This window comes from Anomaloglossus baeobatrachus, chromosome 5, assembly GCF_048569485.1.
Source record: "Anomaloglossus baeobatrachus isolate aAnoBae1 chromosome 5, aAnoBae1.hap1, whole genome shotgun sequence".
Classification (NCBI taxonomy): Eukaryota; Metazoa; Chordata; class Amphibia; order Anura; family Aromobatidae; genus Anomaloglossus; species Anomaloglossus baeobatrachus.
This window is the reverse complement of record NC_134357.1, coordinates 423,825,909-423,843,965: the sequence shown is the minus strand read 5'-3', so window position 1 is coordinate 423,843,965 and position 18,057 is coordinate 423,825,909. Positions and strand designations below refer to the sequence as shown.

At 49.6% G+C, this 18,057-nt stretch overlaps 1 protein-coding gene across 3 annotated transcripts in view; it reads right to left on the bottom strand.

Moving 5' to 3' along the window:
- CDC27 (cell division cycle 27) overlaps nucleotides 1-18,057 on the bottom strand; it is a 155,995-nt gene that overhangs the window by 101,791 nt on the left and 36,147 nt on the right. For all 3 annotated transcript variants that reach the window (XM_075350303.1, XM_075350304.1, XM_075350305.1), the window contains exons 5-9: nucleotides 15,538-15,635; nucleotides 15,135-15,292; nucleotides 4,487-4,698; nucleotides 4,299-4,410; nucleotides 4,089-4,204 (exon numbers count right to left, since the gene is read on the bottom strand). In XM_075350303.1, the coding sequence (XP_075206418.1) occupies nucleotides 4,089-4,204; nucleotides 4,299-4,410; nucleotides 4,487-4,698; nucleotides 15,135-15,292; nucleotides 15,538-15,635 (696 nt within the window). The remainder of the gene's footprint in view (nucleotides 1-4,088; nucleotides 4,205-4,298; nucleotides 4,411-4,486; nucleotides 4,699-15,134; nucleotides 15,293-15,537; nucleotides 15,636-18,057) is intronic.

Here is an 18,057-nt window from a genome sequence, read left to right as displayed (position 1 = left end):
CTGCGCAGGCGCACTACAATACTTTGATCTGGCCTGCGCAGGGCAGATCAAAGTGCGCCTACACAGGACCTGAGTGTCGGCGAGTGTGTATGACTTAGGACGTGTCATGCATGCCGGCTTCAGGAGAAGGAGAACAAAGTTGGCCGAAAGAGGAGGCGCCGATCCCGGAGAACAAAGACGCCCATTCGACCAGTCTGCATCGGAGCGACCTTCTAGGTGATTATAAAGTGACTAGAAGGTGGCCCGATTCTACGCAGGGATGTTGTTGTGTGTAGTTACCAAGTGTTTGTGTAGGCGCTGTACATGTTCTGGGTGTTGTCTGGGTGTGACGGGGGGTGAGAGCGGTGTTGTATGTGTGTTGCGTTGTTTGTGGAGCGCTGTGTGTCTGTAGCGTTGTGTGTGTGTGTTGCGCGGTTTGTGTGTGTGTGGTGTGTTTTGGGGGGAGGTATGTTTTGTGCAATGTGTGTGTTGTGCGGTATGTGCGTATATTTGTGTGTGCCGCGGTGTTTGTGTGTTGGGTGTTGTGTGTGTGCAGCGTTGTCTGTGTGTGTGGGTGTCTGTGTAGGGCAGTTGTTTGTGGTTCCCAGTGTGTGTGTGTGTGTGTGTGTGGTGTGGTGTGGTGTGGTGTGGTGTGGTGTGGTGTGGTGTGGTGTGGTGTGGTGTGGTGTGGTGTGGTGTGGTGTGGTGTGGTGTGGTGTGGTGTGGTGTGGTGTGGTGTGGTGTGGTGTGGTGTGGTGTGGTGTGGTGTGGTGTGGTGTGGTGTGGTGTGGTGTGTGTGTGTGTGTGTGTGCGCGCGCGCATCAGCCTCTCTTCTCTCAGCCTACCTCTCCCAGCCTCCCTCCTCCCAGCCTCCCTCAGCATCAGCCTCCCTCTCCCAGCCTCCCCAAGCATCAGCCTCCACCAGCATCAGCCTCTCTCCTTCCAGCCTCCCCCAGCATCAGCCTCCGCCAGCATCAGCCTCTCTCCTTCCAGCCTCCTCCAGCATCAGCCTTCCTCTCCCAGCCTTCCCCAGGATCAGCCTCTCTCCTCCCAGCCTTCCCCAGGATCAGCCTCTCTCCTCCCAGCCTTCCCCAGGATCAGCCTCTCTCCTCCCAGCCTCCGTCCTCCCAGCCTTCCCCAGCATCAGCTTTCCCCTCCCAGCCTCCCTCAGCATCAGCCTTCCCCAGCATCAGCCTCTCTCCTCCCAGCCTCAGCCTCTCTCCTTCCAGCCTCCCCCAGCATCAGCCTCTCTCCTTCCAGCTTCCCTCAGCATCAGCCTCCCATTCCCAGCCTTCCCCAGGATCAGCCTCTCTCCTCCCAGCCTCCTTCCTCCCAGCCTCCCCCTCCCAGCCTCCCTCAGCATCAGCCTTCCGCTCCCAGTCTCCCCCAGCATCAGCCTCTCTCCTTCCAGCCTCCCCCAGCATCAGCCTCTCTCCTTCCAGCCTCCCTCAGCATCAGCCTCCCGTTCCCAGCCTTCCCCAGGATCAGCCTCTCTCCTCCCAGCCTCCTTCCTCCCAGCCTCCCTCAGCATCAGCCTTCCCCTCCCAGTCTCCCCCAGCATCAGCCTCCCCAAGCATCAGCCTCCACCAGCATTAGCCTCTCTCCTTCCAGCCTCCCCCAGCATCAGCCTCCCCAAGCATCAGCCTCCCTCGTCCCAGCCTCCCCCTCCCAGCCTCCCCCAGCATCAGCCTCTCTCCTCCCAGCCTTCCCCATGATCAGCCTCTCTGCTCCCAGCCTCCTGCAGCACGCCGTGCTCCTCTGCCGACACTCACACATCCGATCGCATCCACTCACACACACCCGATCGCATCCACTCACACACACCCGATCGCATCCACTCACACACACCCGATCGCATCCACTCACACACACCCGATCGCATCCACTCACACACACCCGATCGCATCCACTCACACACACCCGATCGCATCCACTCACACACACAGACACTGACGATATCGCACATACGCGCTTATACTCACAACATCCGGAGGTATCACATGCTTCTGGCCATGTGATCCTCCCGCAGGTCCTGTAAGCTCACAGCACAGTATCGCCGCCGAGAAGCAAGCGATATCCCAGGATGTTGTGAGTATGTGGATGCGATGTGATGTGTGTGTGAGAGTGAGTGTGATCTGATTTGTGTCTGTGTATGTGTGTGCTGTTATGTGTCTGTATTTTCCGCCGCTGCAGGACCTTGATGTGTGGATGCGATGTGATGTGTGTGTGAGGTGTGTGTGAGAGTGAGTGTGAGCCGGTGTACACTGGTAACTATGATACACATCGGGTAACTAAGGGACCTTAGTTACCCGATGTGTATAATGGTTACCAGCTTTCACGGCCTCCGTCAAGATACCAGCATCGCAAGGTTATGTGTGGCGCTGCTGGGATCCTGACGGAGCCGGTGTAGAAGCAAGCGATATCCCAGGATGTTGTGAGTGTGTGGATGTGATGTGTGAGGTGTGTGTGAGAGTGAGTGTGATCTGATGTGTGTGTGTGTACTCACCTGGGAGTCGCGGCTCCGTGTCAGTTGGGCCAGAGCGAGCGTGCATTGCGTGAGGGGGGGCGGGGCCTGCAGAGAGCCGGGGCGAGAGGCCAATCCGTGTGGGGGGGCGGGGCCATGGCGAGCCCAGCGGCCAATCAGCTTTGTGTCACCGTAAGGACACAATTTCGGAGCATGACAGACAGACAGACAGACAGACAGAATAAGGCAATTATATATATAGATTATGTTCTCACAGCGGCCTGTGCTCTTATATACAGCATGTTAGACTGCTGCAAATAAAAGCCCAGTGGTGGTGGCCGCAGCTTATAGACCCCAAACTGGTGACAGGTTCCCTTTAAAATTGCCAAACTTTGTCCCAGCTACACATGTCAGATTGAGAGGGCATCTGTTGTGTATAGCTCTGGCTGGACAATTCCAAAAACTTTGATCTTCTCGAAAAGTCATTTATTTGTAGATTTGGTGGTATACTTCGAGTCATAGTTGTGCTGGAAGGTGAAATTCCTCTTCATCTTCTACTTTCATGAACAATGCCATTTCAAGGAATATCCATGGTGCCACCGTGTGACAACCGAAGCTGGCCATGACAACTGTGCAGCAGAGTCACATTAAGGCCGCTTTACATGCTACATCGCTAGCGATGTTGAGCGCGAAAGCACTCGCCCCCATCGTACATGCGATATCGTCTGATCGATGCCGTAGCGAACATTATCGCTACGGCAGCGTCACACGCACATACTGCTCTGCGACGTCGCTGTGACCGGCGAACCGCTTTTCAAAGGGGGCGGTTCGTTCAGCGTCACAGCGACGTCACCGAACCGCCGCCCAATAGAAGCAGATGGGCGGAGATGAGCGGGACGTATCATCCCGCCCACCACCTTCCTTCCTCATTGCGGCCGGCCGCAGGTAAGGTGAGGTTCCTCGCTCCTGCGGCGTCACACATAGCAATGTGTGCTGCCGCAGGAGCGACGAACTACTTCGTACACAGAGCAGCAGCGATATTCGAGAATAGGGGGGTATGTCACCGATGAGCGATTTTGACCATTTTTGCGACAATTCAAAATCGCTCATAGGTGTCACATGCTAAAGCGGCCGGATGTGCGTCACAAATTCCTTGACCCCAATGAGATCGCTTGAGCGATGTCGCAGCGTGTAAAGCAGCCTTTAGACTATGTATAGGAAACACGCAAACGGTCTACTACAGCACTTGTTGAGCTGCAGCCTGGACAGTGTGTGATCTCCAGACCCCCCCAGCATTCAGAGTAGTGAAAGACATGAGGCAAACCAAGCGCAACGCTAAGCAAAATACGTAATTACTTACCGGTAATGTGTTTTTTCCGAACCCATGACAACACCCTTATATCGTGGTGCAGTCATAGGGTGAGGGAAAAATACGTAATTACTTACCGGTAATGTGTTTTTTCCGAACCCAAGACGGCACCACGATATAAGGGTGCCGTCATAGGGTGAGGGAAAAAAACTCAATTTTCCTATGCCAGAAGATGCAAGCTAAATGGATGAAAAATCTGATAAAACCTTAGGGCTGTTTAGTCAGTAAGGTGGTATAAGGTAGTTTTCCTTAGTGAGCTTTTGATAATATTCATACCTAGTCTGGGGTCCAGAACCCTGAGTCTGTACGAGGAGCACAGGGGTCATGTCCCGACTGTTGCCGCTCTGTGAGAACACTGACTTTGTTCCTGCTTGGCTGATTCTGGCAACAGTCTGCAAGGAAACCGTAAGGAACAAATGAGCAATAATTCAAAGGAGCAAAGACTGACATAATAGTGTGTTATTAATATGAAGAAGCAAAACAGACCTTTTTAGCAGAAGTTCCAGAAGATGGCACATCAAGGACGCAGGAGGAGTTATAGGTCTGTAAGTATGACCCATCACCCGGGCTAGGCGTTTCTAGTGGTAAAATTCCAAAACTGGCAAAACAATAGAATTAGATACTCAGCAGAAAGTACAGAATCCACTATAGGTGAGAACACAAAAACACTTTACCTGGGTGTGAGCGGGCTCAGAGCCGTTGGCCCTCCTAACAGGCTGCGCCCACTCTTTGGTTTATTCTGTGCCTGTTTCACCAAGATAGAGGAACCTGTCCCCAAAGGTAAGGAGTCTGGGGAGATAACTGCAGGGTCTATGTAGGACATTGAGGAGTCCGAGTTCAAGGAGTATTTTACATTGGAGGATTCCAGATTTAATCTATTAAGTTCCTTTAAGAGATAAACATAGGAACAATAGTTAAAAGGGATTGTCCATTCTTCTGGTAAAAGTCTGTAGACTTCTGAATCCATAGAACACGCTGTCAGGTATCTCTGGTATTGCTGCCGAGACTAAACGGTCATGTGACCACTAGGCCAAACTATGAATACTTCCGGTCAGATTTCGACCAGATGTGCGGAGTCTTGCTTACTAATAGTGATCATGTGACCGCCTGTTCTCGGCAGCAATCTCAGAGGATCCTAACAGTGAGCAGTGTGGACAACCAGAGCTACTAATAGAAGGATGAAAAGTTATTTTGCAGTTAACCCTTTCACGACATGGCCAATTTCCATTTTTGTGTTTTCGTTTTTATCAGAGCCATTTTATTTTTTTTTCTCCGCAGACATGAGGGCTTGTTTTTTCGTGAGAAGAGATGTACTTTTGAACCACACCATTCAAGTTTCCATCTGGTGTACTGGAAAAACGGGGTAAAAAAAAAAAAATCCAAGTGTGGAGAAATTGTGAAAAAAAGCAAAAAACCAAACAATTCTGACATGATTTTTCGGCAGTTGTTTTTATGGTGTATATTTTATAGTCAAAATGAACTTACAATATGAGGTTTCTCATCAGTACGATTACAGAGATAGCAAAGCTTTAATTTTTTTATTAGTAAAAAAAAAAAAATAAATAAATTTGAGGGGGTGGGTCGCCTTTTTCCAAGACCCGTAACGTTTTAATTTTTCGGTCGATGGAGCTGTGTGATGGCTTATTTTTCGAGGGAAGAGACTGTTTTTATAGATATCATTTTGGGACAGATATTAAGTTTTGATTATTTGTTACAGTATTTTTTGTGATATTACAGAGCCCCCCAAAAAACCTAATTTTGGCATTCTTCAAATGTTGTTTTTTGGTTTACTGATTAACCCAATCATTTTTATATTTTGATTAGTGATGCACTAGCACTACCATGCTCGGGTGCTTGTTTCGAGTACGGCGCACCCACGCATGGTAGTGCTTGCGTATCACTAAATTTTAATTTATTGGACTTTTCTGAAAGCGAAGATAAAACGTGTATTTTTTTATCTTAATTTTTAATGGGACAAAAAAGGGCGTTTTTTTTTCTCTTTACTTTTACCTGATTACTTGTGCCATGTACAGCAATGGCATAGTATTGCTGTATATAGTGGAAATCACAGTCTCCTTTGAAGCCCGGCCACAGGCAGGGTTTCAAAGGAGCTCTGCTATGACAAGCATTGATATCTTCAGCAGACTCCCTACTGTTGTTATAGTTACATAATGCAACAGCGACCCGTGATCAAGTCACGGACGTGCCGATGGGAGCTGAAAATGGCATGCCCCCATACTGTCGCGAGTTAAATCCTGCTGTCAAGAATTCGACAGTGGGATTTCACAGGAAAATTGCAGGCAGAACTCAACCTGCATTTTAGTGGCAGGTCCCGGTGTAACACACAGCCATTACCTGCAAGGTATGGAGTGAGCTCATACCATGAGCCTGCTCCTTAGGATACGGTTTCACTTGTGTTTTCCATGGACGAGTGCAATCCGATAAAACATCAGATTGTACTCGCACCAGTGCAAAGCTATGGGGCAGTGTTCATCTGCGATTGACTTCTCATGCTATAGCAGCTTAAGAAATGAATCGTAGCATGCTGCATTTGGCAGTGAGTCTTGGCCCACGCACCCCCATACATGCAAGTGCAGTGCGATACACGCAGAGACAGACAACGGAGGAGATGGGGAGAAAGTGCTCCCTCCCTTTACCCCGCAGTTGTGATACAATCGCAAGATCGGATCACAGTCGCATGACCCTCGGCTGACACTCGCAGCAGAGGGTAATTAGCAGATCACTTCCGATGCTCCTGCATCAGAAACTATATGCGAGTGGAACCGTACCCATACACTCACTTCTGACATGCATTGTACACGTACGGTGGAGGTCATTAAAGGGTTAACACATTACTGTTTAAGCTATAGAAATAAAGCAAGAAAAATAAAAGAAGGGAATTTTGTTTACTTACCGTAAATTCCTTTTCTTCTAGCTCCAATTGGGAGACCCAGACAATTGGGTGTATAGCTTCTGCCTCCGGAGGCCACACAAAGTATTACACTTAAAAGTGTAAACCCCTCCCCTTCTGCCTATACACCCCCCCGTGCATCACGGGCTCCTCAGTTTTGGTGCAAAAGCAGGAAGGAGGAAACTTATAAATTTGTCTAAGGTAAATTCAATCCGAAGGATGTTCGGAGAACTGAAAACCATTCAACATGAACAACATGTGTACACAAAGAACAACAGCCCGAAGGGAACAGGGGCGGGTGCTGGGTCTCCCAATTGGAGCTAGAAGAAAAGGAATTTACGGTAAGTAAACAAAATTCCCTTCTTTGTCGCTCCATTGGGAGACCCAGACAATTGGGACGTCCAAAAGCAGTCCCTGGGTGGGTAAAATAATACCTCGGTAATAGAGCCGTAAAAACGGCCCCTTCCTACAGGTGGGCAACCGCCGCCTGAAGGACTCGCCTACCTAGGCTGGCATCTGCCGAAGCATAGGTATGCACCTGATAGTGTTTCGTGAAAGCGTGCAGGCTTGACCAGGTAGCCGCCTGACACACCTGCTGAGCCGTAGCCTGGTGCCGCAAAGCCCAGGACGCACCCACGGCTCTGGTAGAATGGGCCTTCAGCCCTGAGGGAACCGGAAGCCCAGAAGAACGGTAGGCTTCAAGAATTGGTTCCTTGATCCACCGAGCCAAGGTTGACTTGGAAGCCTGCGACCCTTTACGCTGGCCAGCGACAAGGACAAAAGAGCGCATCCGAGCGGCGCAGGGGCGCCGTACGAGAAATGTAGAGTCTGAGTGCTCTCACCAGATCTAACAAGTGCAAATCCTTTTCACATTGGTGAACTGGATGAGGACAAAAAGAAGGTAAGGAGATATCCTGATTGAGATGAAAAGGGGATACCACCTTAGGGAGAAATTCCGGAACCGGACGCAGAACCACCTTGTCCTGGTGAAACACCAGGAAGGGGGCTTTGCATGACAGCGCTGCTAGCTCAGACACTCTCCGAAGTGATGTGACTGCCACTAGGAAGACCACTTTCTGCGAAAGGCGTGAAAGAGAAATATCCCTCATTGGCTCGAAAGGTGGTTTCTGAAGAGCCGTTAGCACCCTGTTCAGATCCCAGGGTTCTAGCGGACGCTTGTAAGGAGGGACTATGTGGCAAACCCCCTGCAGGAACGTGCGTACCTGTGAAAGCCTGGCTAGGCGCTTTTGAAAAAACACAGAGAGCGCCGAGACTTGTCCCTTAAGGGAGCCAAGAGACAAACCCTTTTCCATTCCGGATTGAAGGAAGGACAGAAAAGTGGGCAAGGCAAATGGCCAGGGAGTAAAACCCTGATCAGAGCACCAGGATAAGAAGATCCTCCACGTCCTGTGGTAGATCTTGGCGGACGTTGGTTTCCTGGCCTGTCTCATAGTGGCAATGACCTCTTGAGATAGCCCTGAAGACGCTAGGATCCAGGACTCAATGGCCACACAGTCAGGTTGAGGGCCGCAGAATTCAGATGGAAAAATGGCCCTTGAGACAGCAAGTCTGGTCGGTCTGGTAGTGCCCACGGTTGGCCCACCGTGAGATGCCACAGATCCGGGTACCACGACCTCCTCGGCCAGTCTGGAGCGACGAGGATGGCGCGGCGGCAGTCGGACCTGATCTTGCGTAACACTCTGGGCAGCAGTGCCAGAGGAGGAAATACATAAGGCAGTTGAAACTGCGACCAATCCTGAACTAATGCGTCTGCCGCCAGAGCTCTGTGATCTTGAGAACGTGCCATGAATGCCGGGACCTTGTTGTTGTGCCGGGACGCCATTAGGTCGATGTCCGGCTTCCCCCAGCGGCAACAGATCTCTTGAAACACGTCCGGGTGAAGAGACCATTCCCCTGCGTCCATGCCCTGGCGACTGAGAAAGTCTGCTTCCCAGTTTTCTACGCCCGGGATGTGAACTGCGGAGATGGTGGAGGCTGTGGCTTCCACCCACAGCAGAATCCGCCGGACTTCCTGGAAGGCTTGCCGACTGCGTGTGCCGCCTTGGTGCTTGATGTATGCCACCGCCGTCGCGTTGTCCGACTGAATTCGGATCTGCCTGCCTTCCAGCCACGGCTGGAACGCCTTTAGGGCTAGATACACTGCCCTTATCTCCAGAACATTGATCTGAAGGGAGGACTCTGGCTAAGTCCAGGTACCCTGAGCCCTGTGGTGGAGAAAGACCGCTCCTCACCCTGACAGACTCGCGTCCGTCGTGACCACCGCCCAGGATGGGGGTAGGAAGGATTTCCCTTTCGACAACGAAGTGGGAAGAAGCCACCACTGAAGGGATGCCTTGGCTGCCCGAGAAAGGGAGACGTTCCTGTCGAGGGACGTCGACTTCCTGTCCCATTTGTGGAGAATGTCCCATTGAAGTGGACGCAGATGAAACTGCGCAAAAGGAACTGCCTCCATTGCTGCCACCATCTTCCCTAGGAAGTGCATGAGGCGCCTCAAGGGGTGCGACTGGACTCGAAGGAGAGATTGCACCCCTGTCTGTAGTGAATGCTGTTTGTCCAGCGGAAGCTTCACTATCGCTGAGAGAGTATGAAACTCCATGCCGAGATATGTCAGTGATTGGGCCGGTGTCAGTTTTGACTTTGGGAAATTGATGATCCACCCGAATCTCTGGAGAGTCTCCAGAGCAATATTCAGGCTGTGTTGGCATGCCACTTGAGAGGGGGCCTTGACAAGCAGATCGTCTAAGTAAGGGATCACCGAGTGTCCCTGAGAGTGTAGGACTGCTACCACTGTTGCCATGACCTTGGTGAAGACCCGTGGGGCTGTCGCCAGGCCGAAAGGCAGTGCCACGAACTGAAGGTGTTCGTCCCCTATGGCGAAACGCAGGAAGCGCTGATGCTCTGGTGCAATCGGGACGTGGAGATAAGCATCCTTGATGTCGATTGATGCTAGGAAGTCTCCTTGGGACATTGAGGCGATGACGGAGCGGAGAGATTCCATCCGGAACCGCCTGGTTTTCACGTGTCTGTTGAGCAGTTTTAGGTCCAGAACGGGACGGAAAGATCCGTCCTTTTTTGGCACCACAAACAAGTTGGAGTAAAAACCGTGGCCCCGTTGCTGAAGGGGAACAGGGATCACCACTCCTTCTGCCTTCAGAGTGCTCACCGCCTGAAGAAGAGCATCAGCTCGCTCGGGGGGCGGAGATGTTCTGAAGAAACGAGTCAGAGGACGAGAGCTGAACTCTATCCTGTAACCGTGAGACAAAATGTCTCGCACCCATCGGTCTTGGACATGTGGCAACCAGGCGTCGCAAAAGCGGGAGAGCCTGCCACCGACCGAGGATGCGGTTTGAGGAGGCCGAAAGTCATGAGGAGGCCGCTTTGGGAGCGGTTCCTCCGGCGGTCTTCTTAGGACGTGACTTAGACCGCCATGCATCGGAGTTCCTCTGACCCTTCTGTGGCCTGTTGGACGAGGAGAATTGAGACCTGCCCGCGGGCCGAAAGGACCGAAACCTCGATTGTACCTTCCGTTGTTGAGGTCTGTTTGGTTTGGACTGGGGTAAGGATGAGTCCTTTCCCTTGGATTGTTTAATGATTTCATCCAATCGCTCGCCAAACAGGCGGTCGCCAGAAAATGGCAAACCGGTTAAGAACTTTTTGGAAGCAGAGTCTGCCTTCCATTCACGTAGCCACATGGCCCTGCGGACTGCCACCGAATTGGCGGATGCTACCGCCGTACGGCTCGCAGAGTCCAGGACAGCATTCATGGCGTAGGACGCAAACGCGACGCCTGAGAGGTTAAAGACACAACCTGCGGAGTAGAGGCACGTGTGACCGCATTAATCTCAGACTGACAAGCTGAGATAGCTTGGAGTGCCCATACGGCTGCGAATGCCGGAGCAAAAGACGCGCCTATAGCTTCATAGATGGATTTCAACAGGAGCTCTATCTGCCTGTCAGTGGCATCCTTGAGTGATGCCCCATCTGCCACTGCAACTATGGATCTAGCCGCCAATCTAGAGACAGGAGGATCCACCTTGGGACACTGAGCCCAACCCTTGACTACGTCAGGGGGGAAGGGATAACGTGTGTCCTTAAGGCGCTTAGAAAAGCGCTTATCTGGAAAAGCTCGGTGTTTCTGGACTGCATCTCTGAAGTCGGAGTGATCCAGAAACGCACTCATTGTACGTTTGGGAAACCTAAAATGGAATTTCTCCTGCTGAGAAGCTGACTCCTCCATCAGAGGAGCTGGGGGAGAAAGATCCAACACCTGATTGATGGACGCTATAAGGTCATTTACTATGGCGTCCCCTTCAGGTGTATCCAGGTTGAGAGCGGCGTCAGGATCAGAGTCCTGATCTGCCACCTCCGCTTCATCCTCTAGAGAGTCCTCCTGCTGAGACCCTGAGCAGTGTGATGAAGTCGAGGGAAGCTCCCAGCGAGCCCGCTTAGGCGGTCTGGGACTGCGGTCCGTGTCGGAGACCTCACCGTGGGACCTATGAGTCGCCCCAGGAGCACTTTGCTGCTCCAACCGAGGGGGGCCTGGGGTCAATGATTCAACAGTGCCCGGGGCCTGTGTTACCGGTCTGGACTGCAAGGCTTCTAGTATCTTAGCAGACCATTTATCCATAGACTCAGAAAGTTTGTCAGCGAATACTGCAAACTCCGTCCCTGTCACCTGGACAGTGGCAGCAGGTGGTTCAACCTGGGCCACCAGTGGCTGAGGCTCCGGCTGAGTGAGTGTCACAGGGGCCGAGCATTGCACACAATGAGGGTAGGTGGAACCTGCAGGTAGCATAGCCGCACATGAGGTACAGGTTGCAAAGTAAGCCTGTGCCTTGGCACCCTTGCTTTTTGCGGACGACATGCTGTTGTCTCCTCTGAGTACAATCAGGGAGGGTATATAGCCAAAAACAAGCAGTGCGGCCGTACAGAGTAAATGTATAGAATATAAGCCTATAAATATACACTTCGGCACCCAGGGGGGCCAGCACCTAGTAACAGGTGCGGCTTACCGACCGCCCGCAGCGGTTGTGTGACCACCAGATTCCCTGCCTGGGCCTCCCAGAGCTGTGTTGTCTCTCCTCTCCAGCGTCAGAAGTGCTGATAGGAATGGCTGCCAGCGTTCTGTGGGGAGGAGGGGGCCGTGGGCGTGCCTTAGAAAGTGCGGGAATCTGGTGCCCCACGGTGCTCAGTGAGGGGGGGGGAGGATACTAAGTATGCTCCAGCCCTCAGCGCTGACGTCCAGTGCAGCGTCCCGCCCTTCCCCTGACTGGCAGGCCCGGGGGCGGGAGTATGCGGTACTAGGCCGCAAAAGCCGGGGAGTAAAGTTATAAGCGCGGCCGGCAAACAAGCGCGGTCAGCGCGGTAGTCCCGGCGCACTAACACACCCAGCAGCTGCTGCAGCGTGCATAACACAGGCGCTCTATGCGCCGTCCCCAAGGGGACTTACAGAGTACCTCATAGTAGCAGGGTCCTTCCCTGACGATACTCAGGCTCCTGTCCAGCAGATTCCCCCAGGGGCTGCGGAGGGAGCACGGTCCCAGTGCCTGGAGACCGGTTAGGATCCCACTTCGCCCAGAGCCCCTAAGGGATGGGGAAGGAAAACAGCATGTGGCTCCTGCCTATGTACCCGCAATGGGTACCTCAACCTTAACAGCACCGCCGACCAGAGTGGGGTGAGAAGGGAGCATGCCGGGGGCCCTGTTATGGGCCCTCTTTTCTTCCATCCGATATAGTCAGCAGCTGCTGCTGACTAAATTGTGGAGCTTGCGTGCATGTGTGCCTCCTTCGCACAAAGCATAAAAACTGAGGAGCCCGTGATGCACGGGGGGGTGTATAGGCAGAAGGGGAGGGGTTTACACTTTTAAGTGTAATACTTTGTGTGGCCTCCGGAGGCAGAAGCTATACACCCAATTGTCTGGGTCTCCCAATGGAGCGACAAAGAAAAGAAGCTCATATGGTGTATTTTTTTTTTTTCCTTTTCAAATATACCATTTGCCATAGTATTATCGCCTTGCAGTAGAGCTGGTGCACTCATATTACATGGTCATCCAAAATGTCGTCATTTTGAAAGATCTCATTTTGCTATTAGACAATGGGAACATTCTTCTTCACGCAACAAATAAATTAAAGGAATATCACCAGAATTGCAAATTGGAATCCCAAGTGATCCAAACAATGGGGCTCTGAAACAAGGAATGAGGTCCTCAGAGCCCAGTCTAATGGAGGGAAGGTATGTATGTTCAACCTCTCCTCTATCCATTGTTAATGGAACGGCTGTAAATAGCGGGCACTGAATATGGCTACCAACGCCAGTCCCAATGCAGGCAATCAATAAAGCGGAGGTTGAACATGCGCACCAATCGTCCATTCATGATCGGGCTCTGTAGAGCCCCAGTTCTTTGGATCAAGAGACCCTTTCATGGGATGGCTGTGGGTGCCAACAGTTGGACCTCCAGAACATTTTTGATTCTTAGGCTATGTGCCCACGCTGCGGAAAATGCGCGGATTTTGCCGCGGATTTCTCGCGGAAAAGCCGCGGAATTCCCGAAAATCTGTAGCACAGGTACTTCCCAGCCATTTCTATGGACCGGCATTTTGGAAATGCTGTGCCCACGCTGTGGATTTTTCCGCAGCGGATTTCGTGCGGATTTTGGTCCGGAAAAATCTCCAACATGTCAATTATTGTTGCGGATTTTCATCCGGATTTTGGCTTTAAAATTGGGAAAAAAAAATCTGCGGCAAATCCGCACCTTTAAAAAGGTGCGGATTTTGCGGGAAAGCTGCGGATTTTATGTTCAATCTATTTTTATTGTAAACATATCATATTATACATATACAGCATGTGAAACTGAATGACTGACATGTCAAACTTTTTATAAATTGCATAGTAAGGAAATCAGGTTTTTTTCAATCTGTCACAATTTGACCGAATAATGAAAGCTGCGGATTTTGATGCAGAAAAATCCGCAGCTACATTCTCCCGTGGACACATAGCCTTAGAATAACCCTTTTAAAATAAAAACAAAAACCAAAACAAAAAACAAAACCATCCAGTCTGGACAATCTACAACTAAACACAAATACATCAGTAGTATAAAGCACTTTAAGGCCTAGGACTCACAGTGAGAGAACCGGTGCGAGTGGAATGCGATAAGAAAAAAAAACAAAAAAACAAAAAAAAACAACAACAACAAAACAAACCAACTCATTCCACTCGGACCAATATTACTCTATGAGGCCGCTCCCATGAGCGATTATTTTCTCAGCCCTAATCGGACCAAGAAAACAGTCGCAGCATGCTGCGAGTGGAACGTGATCCTGTTCCACTAGCACCCATACAAGTCTATGGGGCGAGAGAAACACCGAACTGCTCGCGTGTTACACCGGTGTAACGTGAGAGCAGTGTGCGAATCACAGTTGCTGGTTACTGAGGAGAGAGGAAGATAAATCTCTCCCTCTCCTCCGTAGCACCGTCCCGCCCCTTGCAGCTGTGGTCTGATCGCACCACAGTCACAATGACCCTCGCATGGCACTCGGCTCCTGCTGTGCTGCAAGCGTGAGTTGAGTGTCATGCGAGGATCGCACATAACCCCGTGTGGCCCCGGGCCTAATACAGTAGCTCACAGAGGATTCCCTAAATTGGATACAATTGTACTAATTGCTCTAGTTTTTCAGTCTCAAAGTTAATAAGTAGGTTTCTTATTCAAAGTCAGCAAACAGAGCGGGAGAGTAACACAAAGTACAAAAAAGCATTGTACAACTTTCCATTATACCAGAATTTAATGTCCATGCATTAACCAGCCCTGATCTACTCTAAATAAAAAGGCCACAAAAATGGCATGCAGAATCTTGAGGAAAAAGACCCTCATAAAACAAACCATGTACAGCAACCTCAAAACGACATTGCTGTGCTCATTTCCATCTTATCGATTCAGGGTTTGGACACCATGAAATGTTAAAAGAAGAGGCATGCTCCTTCTTTGGGAGGCGCCTTCTAGGAAGCCATCCACTTTCTATACTGCAGGATCGAGCGTGAAAGACGCCACCGGCAGAAGTGCTGGAAGAATGATGGCAAAACCCATGGCCTCGCCTTATTAAACATGGCGGCTGCACCGGTGTCTAAAGAACGTGGTGTATGCAGTCTGTCAATTGTTAGGCTCTTCTTATTCATTTTAATGTTAATTATCTCTGCTGTTCATATGAAAAGTCCACCCCGCTTCAAGTTTTGAAAAATGCCTCATTAAAATTCTTGTAAACCTGCTTTAAGAAAAGAACTGGTTTTTGCTTCAAAAATACTTTTCTTTTAGGTGGTCAAAAACAAACACAAAAACACAACTCCTTCCATCCGCACATAGCCTTAGGTGAGTATTTTTTAGTTGAACACTTACTATAGTGTCTTGAGGCGTCTCCATTAATACTGTGTCCGTTTGCCTGTGGGATATAATGTTGTGGTTGTTTACCATTAATGTGCAAGTGTTCGGCAGGCAGCTACTAAAGTTCTGGAGGGAGGTCAGTTTGAAGGTCTGCTCAGGGTCTGGCTTTTCACCTACAGTATACATCAAAGAAATGGAGGTGGAAAAAAAAACAAACAAAAACCAGAAAGGATGCTTTAAGACGGACCATAAACTGAAAAATTAGAGATACCAATAATAAAGAATTGCAAACGTTGTCAAGACCGATAACACCTGTAAATATCGGTTCAGCACAGCGACCTAGAAAGTAAGCAGCACTCTAGATCTGTCAGATGTAATTATACAGGCGAGGTGGGAAGACCTCTTCAGCAAGGCCTACCTATTTCACATAACGCTTCAAAAGGGGACCACAGGAAGGGATTTAGACTAAGGCTCTTTTGGTAACATTCGGATCCTTTGGCCAAACGATCAGTTTTGCTGTAAAGAGATCAGATACAATTAAGTGCTGCAGATACTGCTATATAAAACACATGATAAATCTGGCTTCATAATACATGCATCTTGTGACTGGTTGTCCATTTGGGCACCATCCATATTGGATCGGATCCCAAAATATAAACAAACAGACACCCTCCATTCAATATCTACAGAAACGATCGCTATAAGAGCGAGTTCACATGTGGCACAAGGCTGGCAGAAATCTATATGCTTGCTGCCAATATGGACCATTTACATTTTCATTTGCTGAAACTTCGGCAACAAAATTTTGTTTGTGAAAAAAAGGGTCTGTCTGGTTACAATACTCATGTCCTCTTAGGCTGTGTGCCCACGCTGTGCGTTTGCTGCATTTTTTCTTGCAGATTTTAATGAAACTGCAAGGAAAAACTCAGCCCAGCAAAGTCTATGAGAATCCTGACTTGCTGTGCACACGTTGCAGATTTTGGTGCAGAAAAAAGCAGCAGCATGTCAATTCTTTGTGCTTTTTTTCTGCATCTGATATAATCCACTGCAGTGCTCGAGCATATATATCTGTTAGTATTGCACTCACAGCACTGACACTTCTCCACACACATCATGCACCTGGCATGGTGTGTTATGCTGGTCTCACACATCTGGTTTTTGCCGTCAGGCACAATCCGGTGAAATGCGGATAAAACAGATCCGGCGCCGGATCAGTTTTATTTCCCATTGACTTGTATTAGAGCCGGATTGAGCCGAATTTCTTCGTCCGGTTGCCAGAAAAGACGCAGCATGTTTTTGTCTCCGGCAATAAACCGGACCACACCGGATCCAGCATGTTGTATAATGGAAGCCTATGGGTACTGGATCCATCATCATCCGGCATATCACGGAATCCAACAACGGATCCGGTTTTTTGAACTGAGAATGCTCGATATCACAACGGATCCGTTTAAAAAAACGGAAGCAACGTTTGTAAAAAACTGATACGAAGGATCAGTTTTTTCGCCGGATTCGTTTCATCAGTTTTTTTTGCCGGATCATGCCCGACGGCAAAAAACGGATGTGTGAAACCAAACTTAGGCGATCCGTAGCTCAGCAACCTGTGGTCGTCATGGTGACGACCCAGTATTGCCATGGCAGCAATCTGGTTCCTGTGATCACATAACAGGGACCTGATCGCCAGGGAAAGCTAGTGATACCTCTTCTTGCCTCTGAATGCTGCAATCACGATTGATCACAGCACTTGGGGTGTGTTTAAACTGCTGGGAGTGGCGCCGGCACCACTCCTGGCAATGAGAGCCGGGTCTCCGCTCTAACATCAGCTGGAGACCTGGTGGCGATTGCAGGGGTACAGCGCAGGAACTCCCACGATCGCTATGACGCAAAAACGCAAGAAAAAAAAAACCCCGCAAGAAACCCCCCCCCCAGAAAAAAAAAAAAAAAAAACGATAAAGTTCATTTATTTCTGCTGCATTTTTCCTGCCAAACAATGCAGTGTTTGTGCAGAAAACCAGCACACAAATCTGCTATGTGGGCACATAGACTTGGGGAGTTTTGACTTCAAAGTTTGGTAGAGCTGGAGTTCGAGTTCCACATCCACTTTAATAATGGGGATCCCTTGACTCATTTGGTAAAGAGGTGGCTAGCCACCTCATTTTTAGTGACTAGCACACGGGCAGGTGTAGATCTCTATGTTCTTCTATGGTGTTTACAGGAACACGATCACGCATAGCTTCTTACTAGCTTCTCTGCCTGGATACTGAGACCACCTCACTAGGGGGACCCTCATTCTGGAGATGGTGATAAATCCTGTAGCTGGGACTTACATCTGTCATACATTTATGGCATTTCTTTGGATAGTGCCAATGTCTACAGTGTAGGTTCTGGCTATAAGTAGACACTCAAAATGGAGTAGAGAAGGGGTTAACGCCGCACATCAGCCAAATGAAGATGTAGAAATGTTGATAAATAACTCTTTATTCCATAGAGCTACGCGTTTCGAGGTGAAAACCTCTTCCTCAGGACCAGTACATCAACAAAGGGCTTTTGTTGATGTACTGGTCCTGAGGAAGAGTGTTTCACCTCGAAACGCGTAGACCTATGGAATAAAAAGTTATTTATCATCAACATTTCTACATCTTCATTTGGCTAATGCGCGGCGTTAACCCCTTTTCTACTCCATTTTGAATGTTTATCCACGTGGGGCTGCAGCAGACGCCAGTATCTCATGCGTATTAGTGGTTGTGACTTCCACAACTGAATTAGGTGAGTGTATATTTCCTATATACTACACTGTCCATCTGGTATTACACTACTAGCGCTCCTTATTTTTAGATTTACACATATAAGGAGACACTATAATTCATTATTACAGCTGCGTATATAATTGTGTTTTCTCTGCAATACAATTTAGAGAACGCCAAACACACCTATGAGC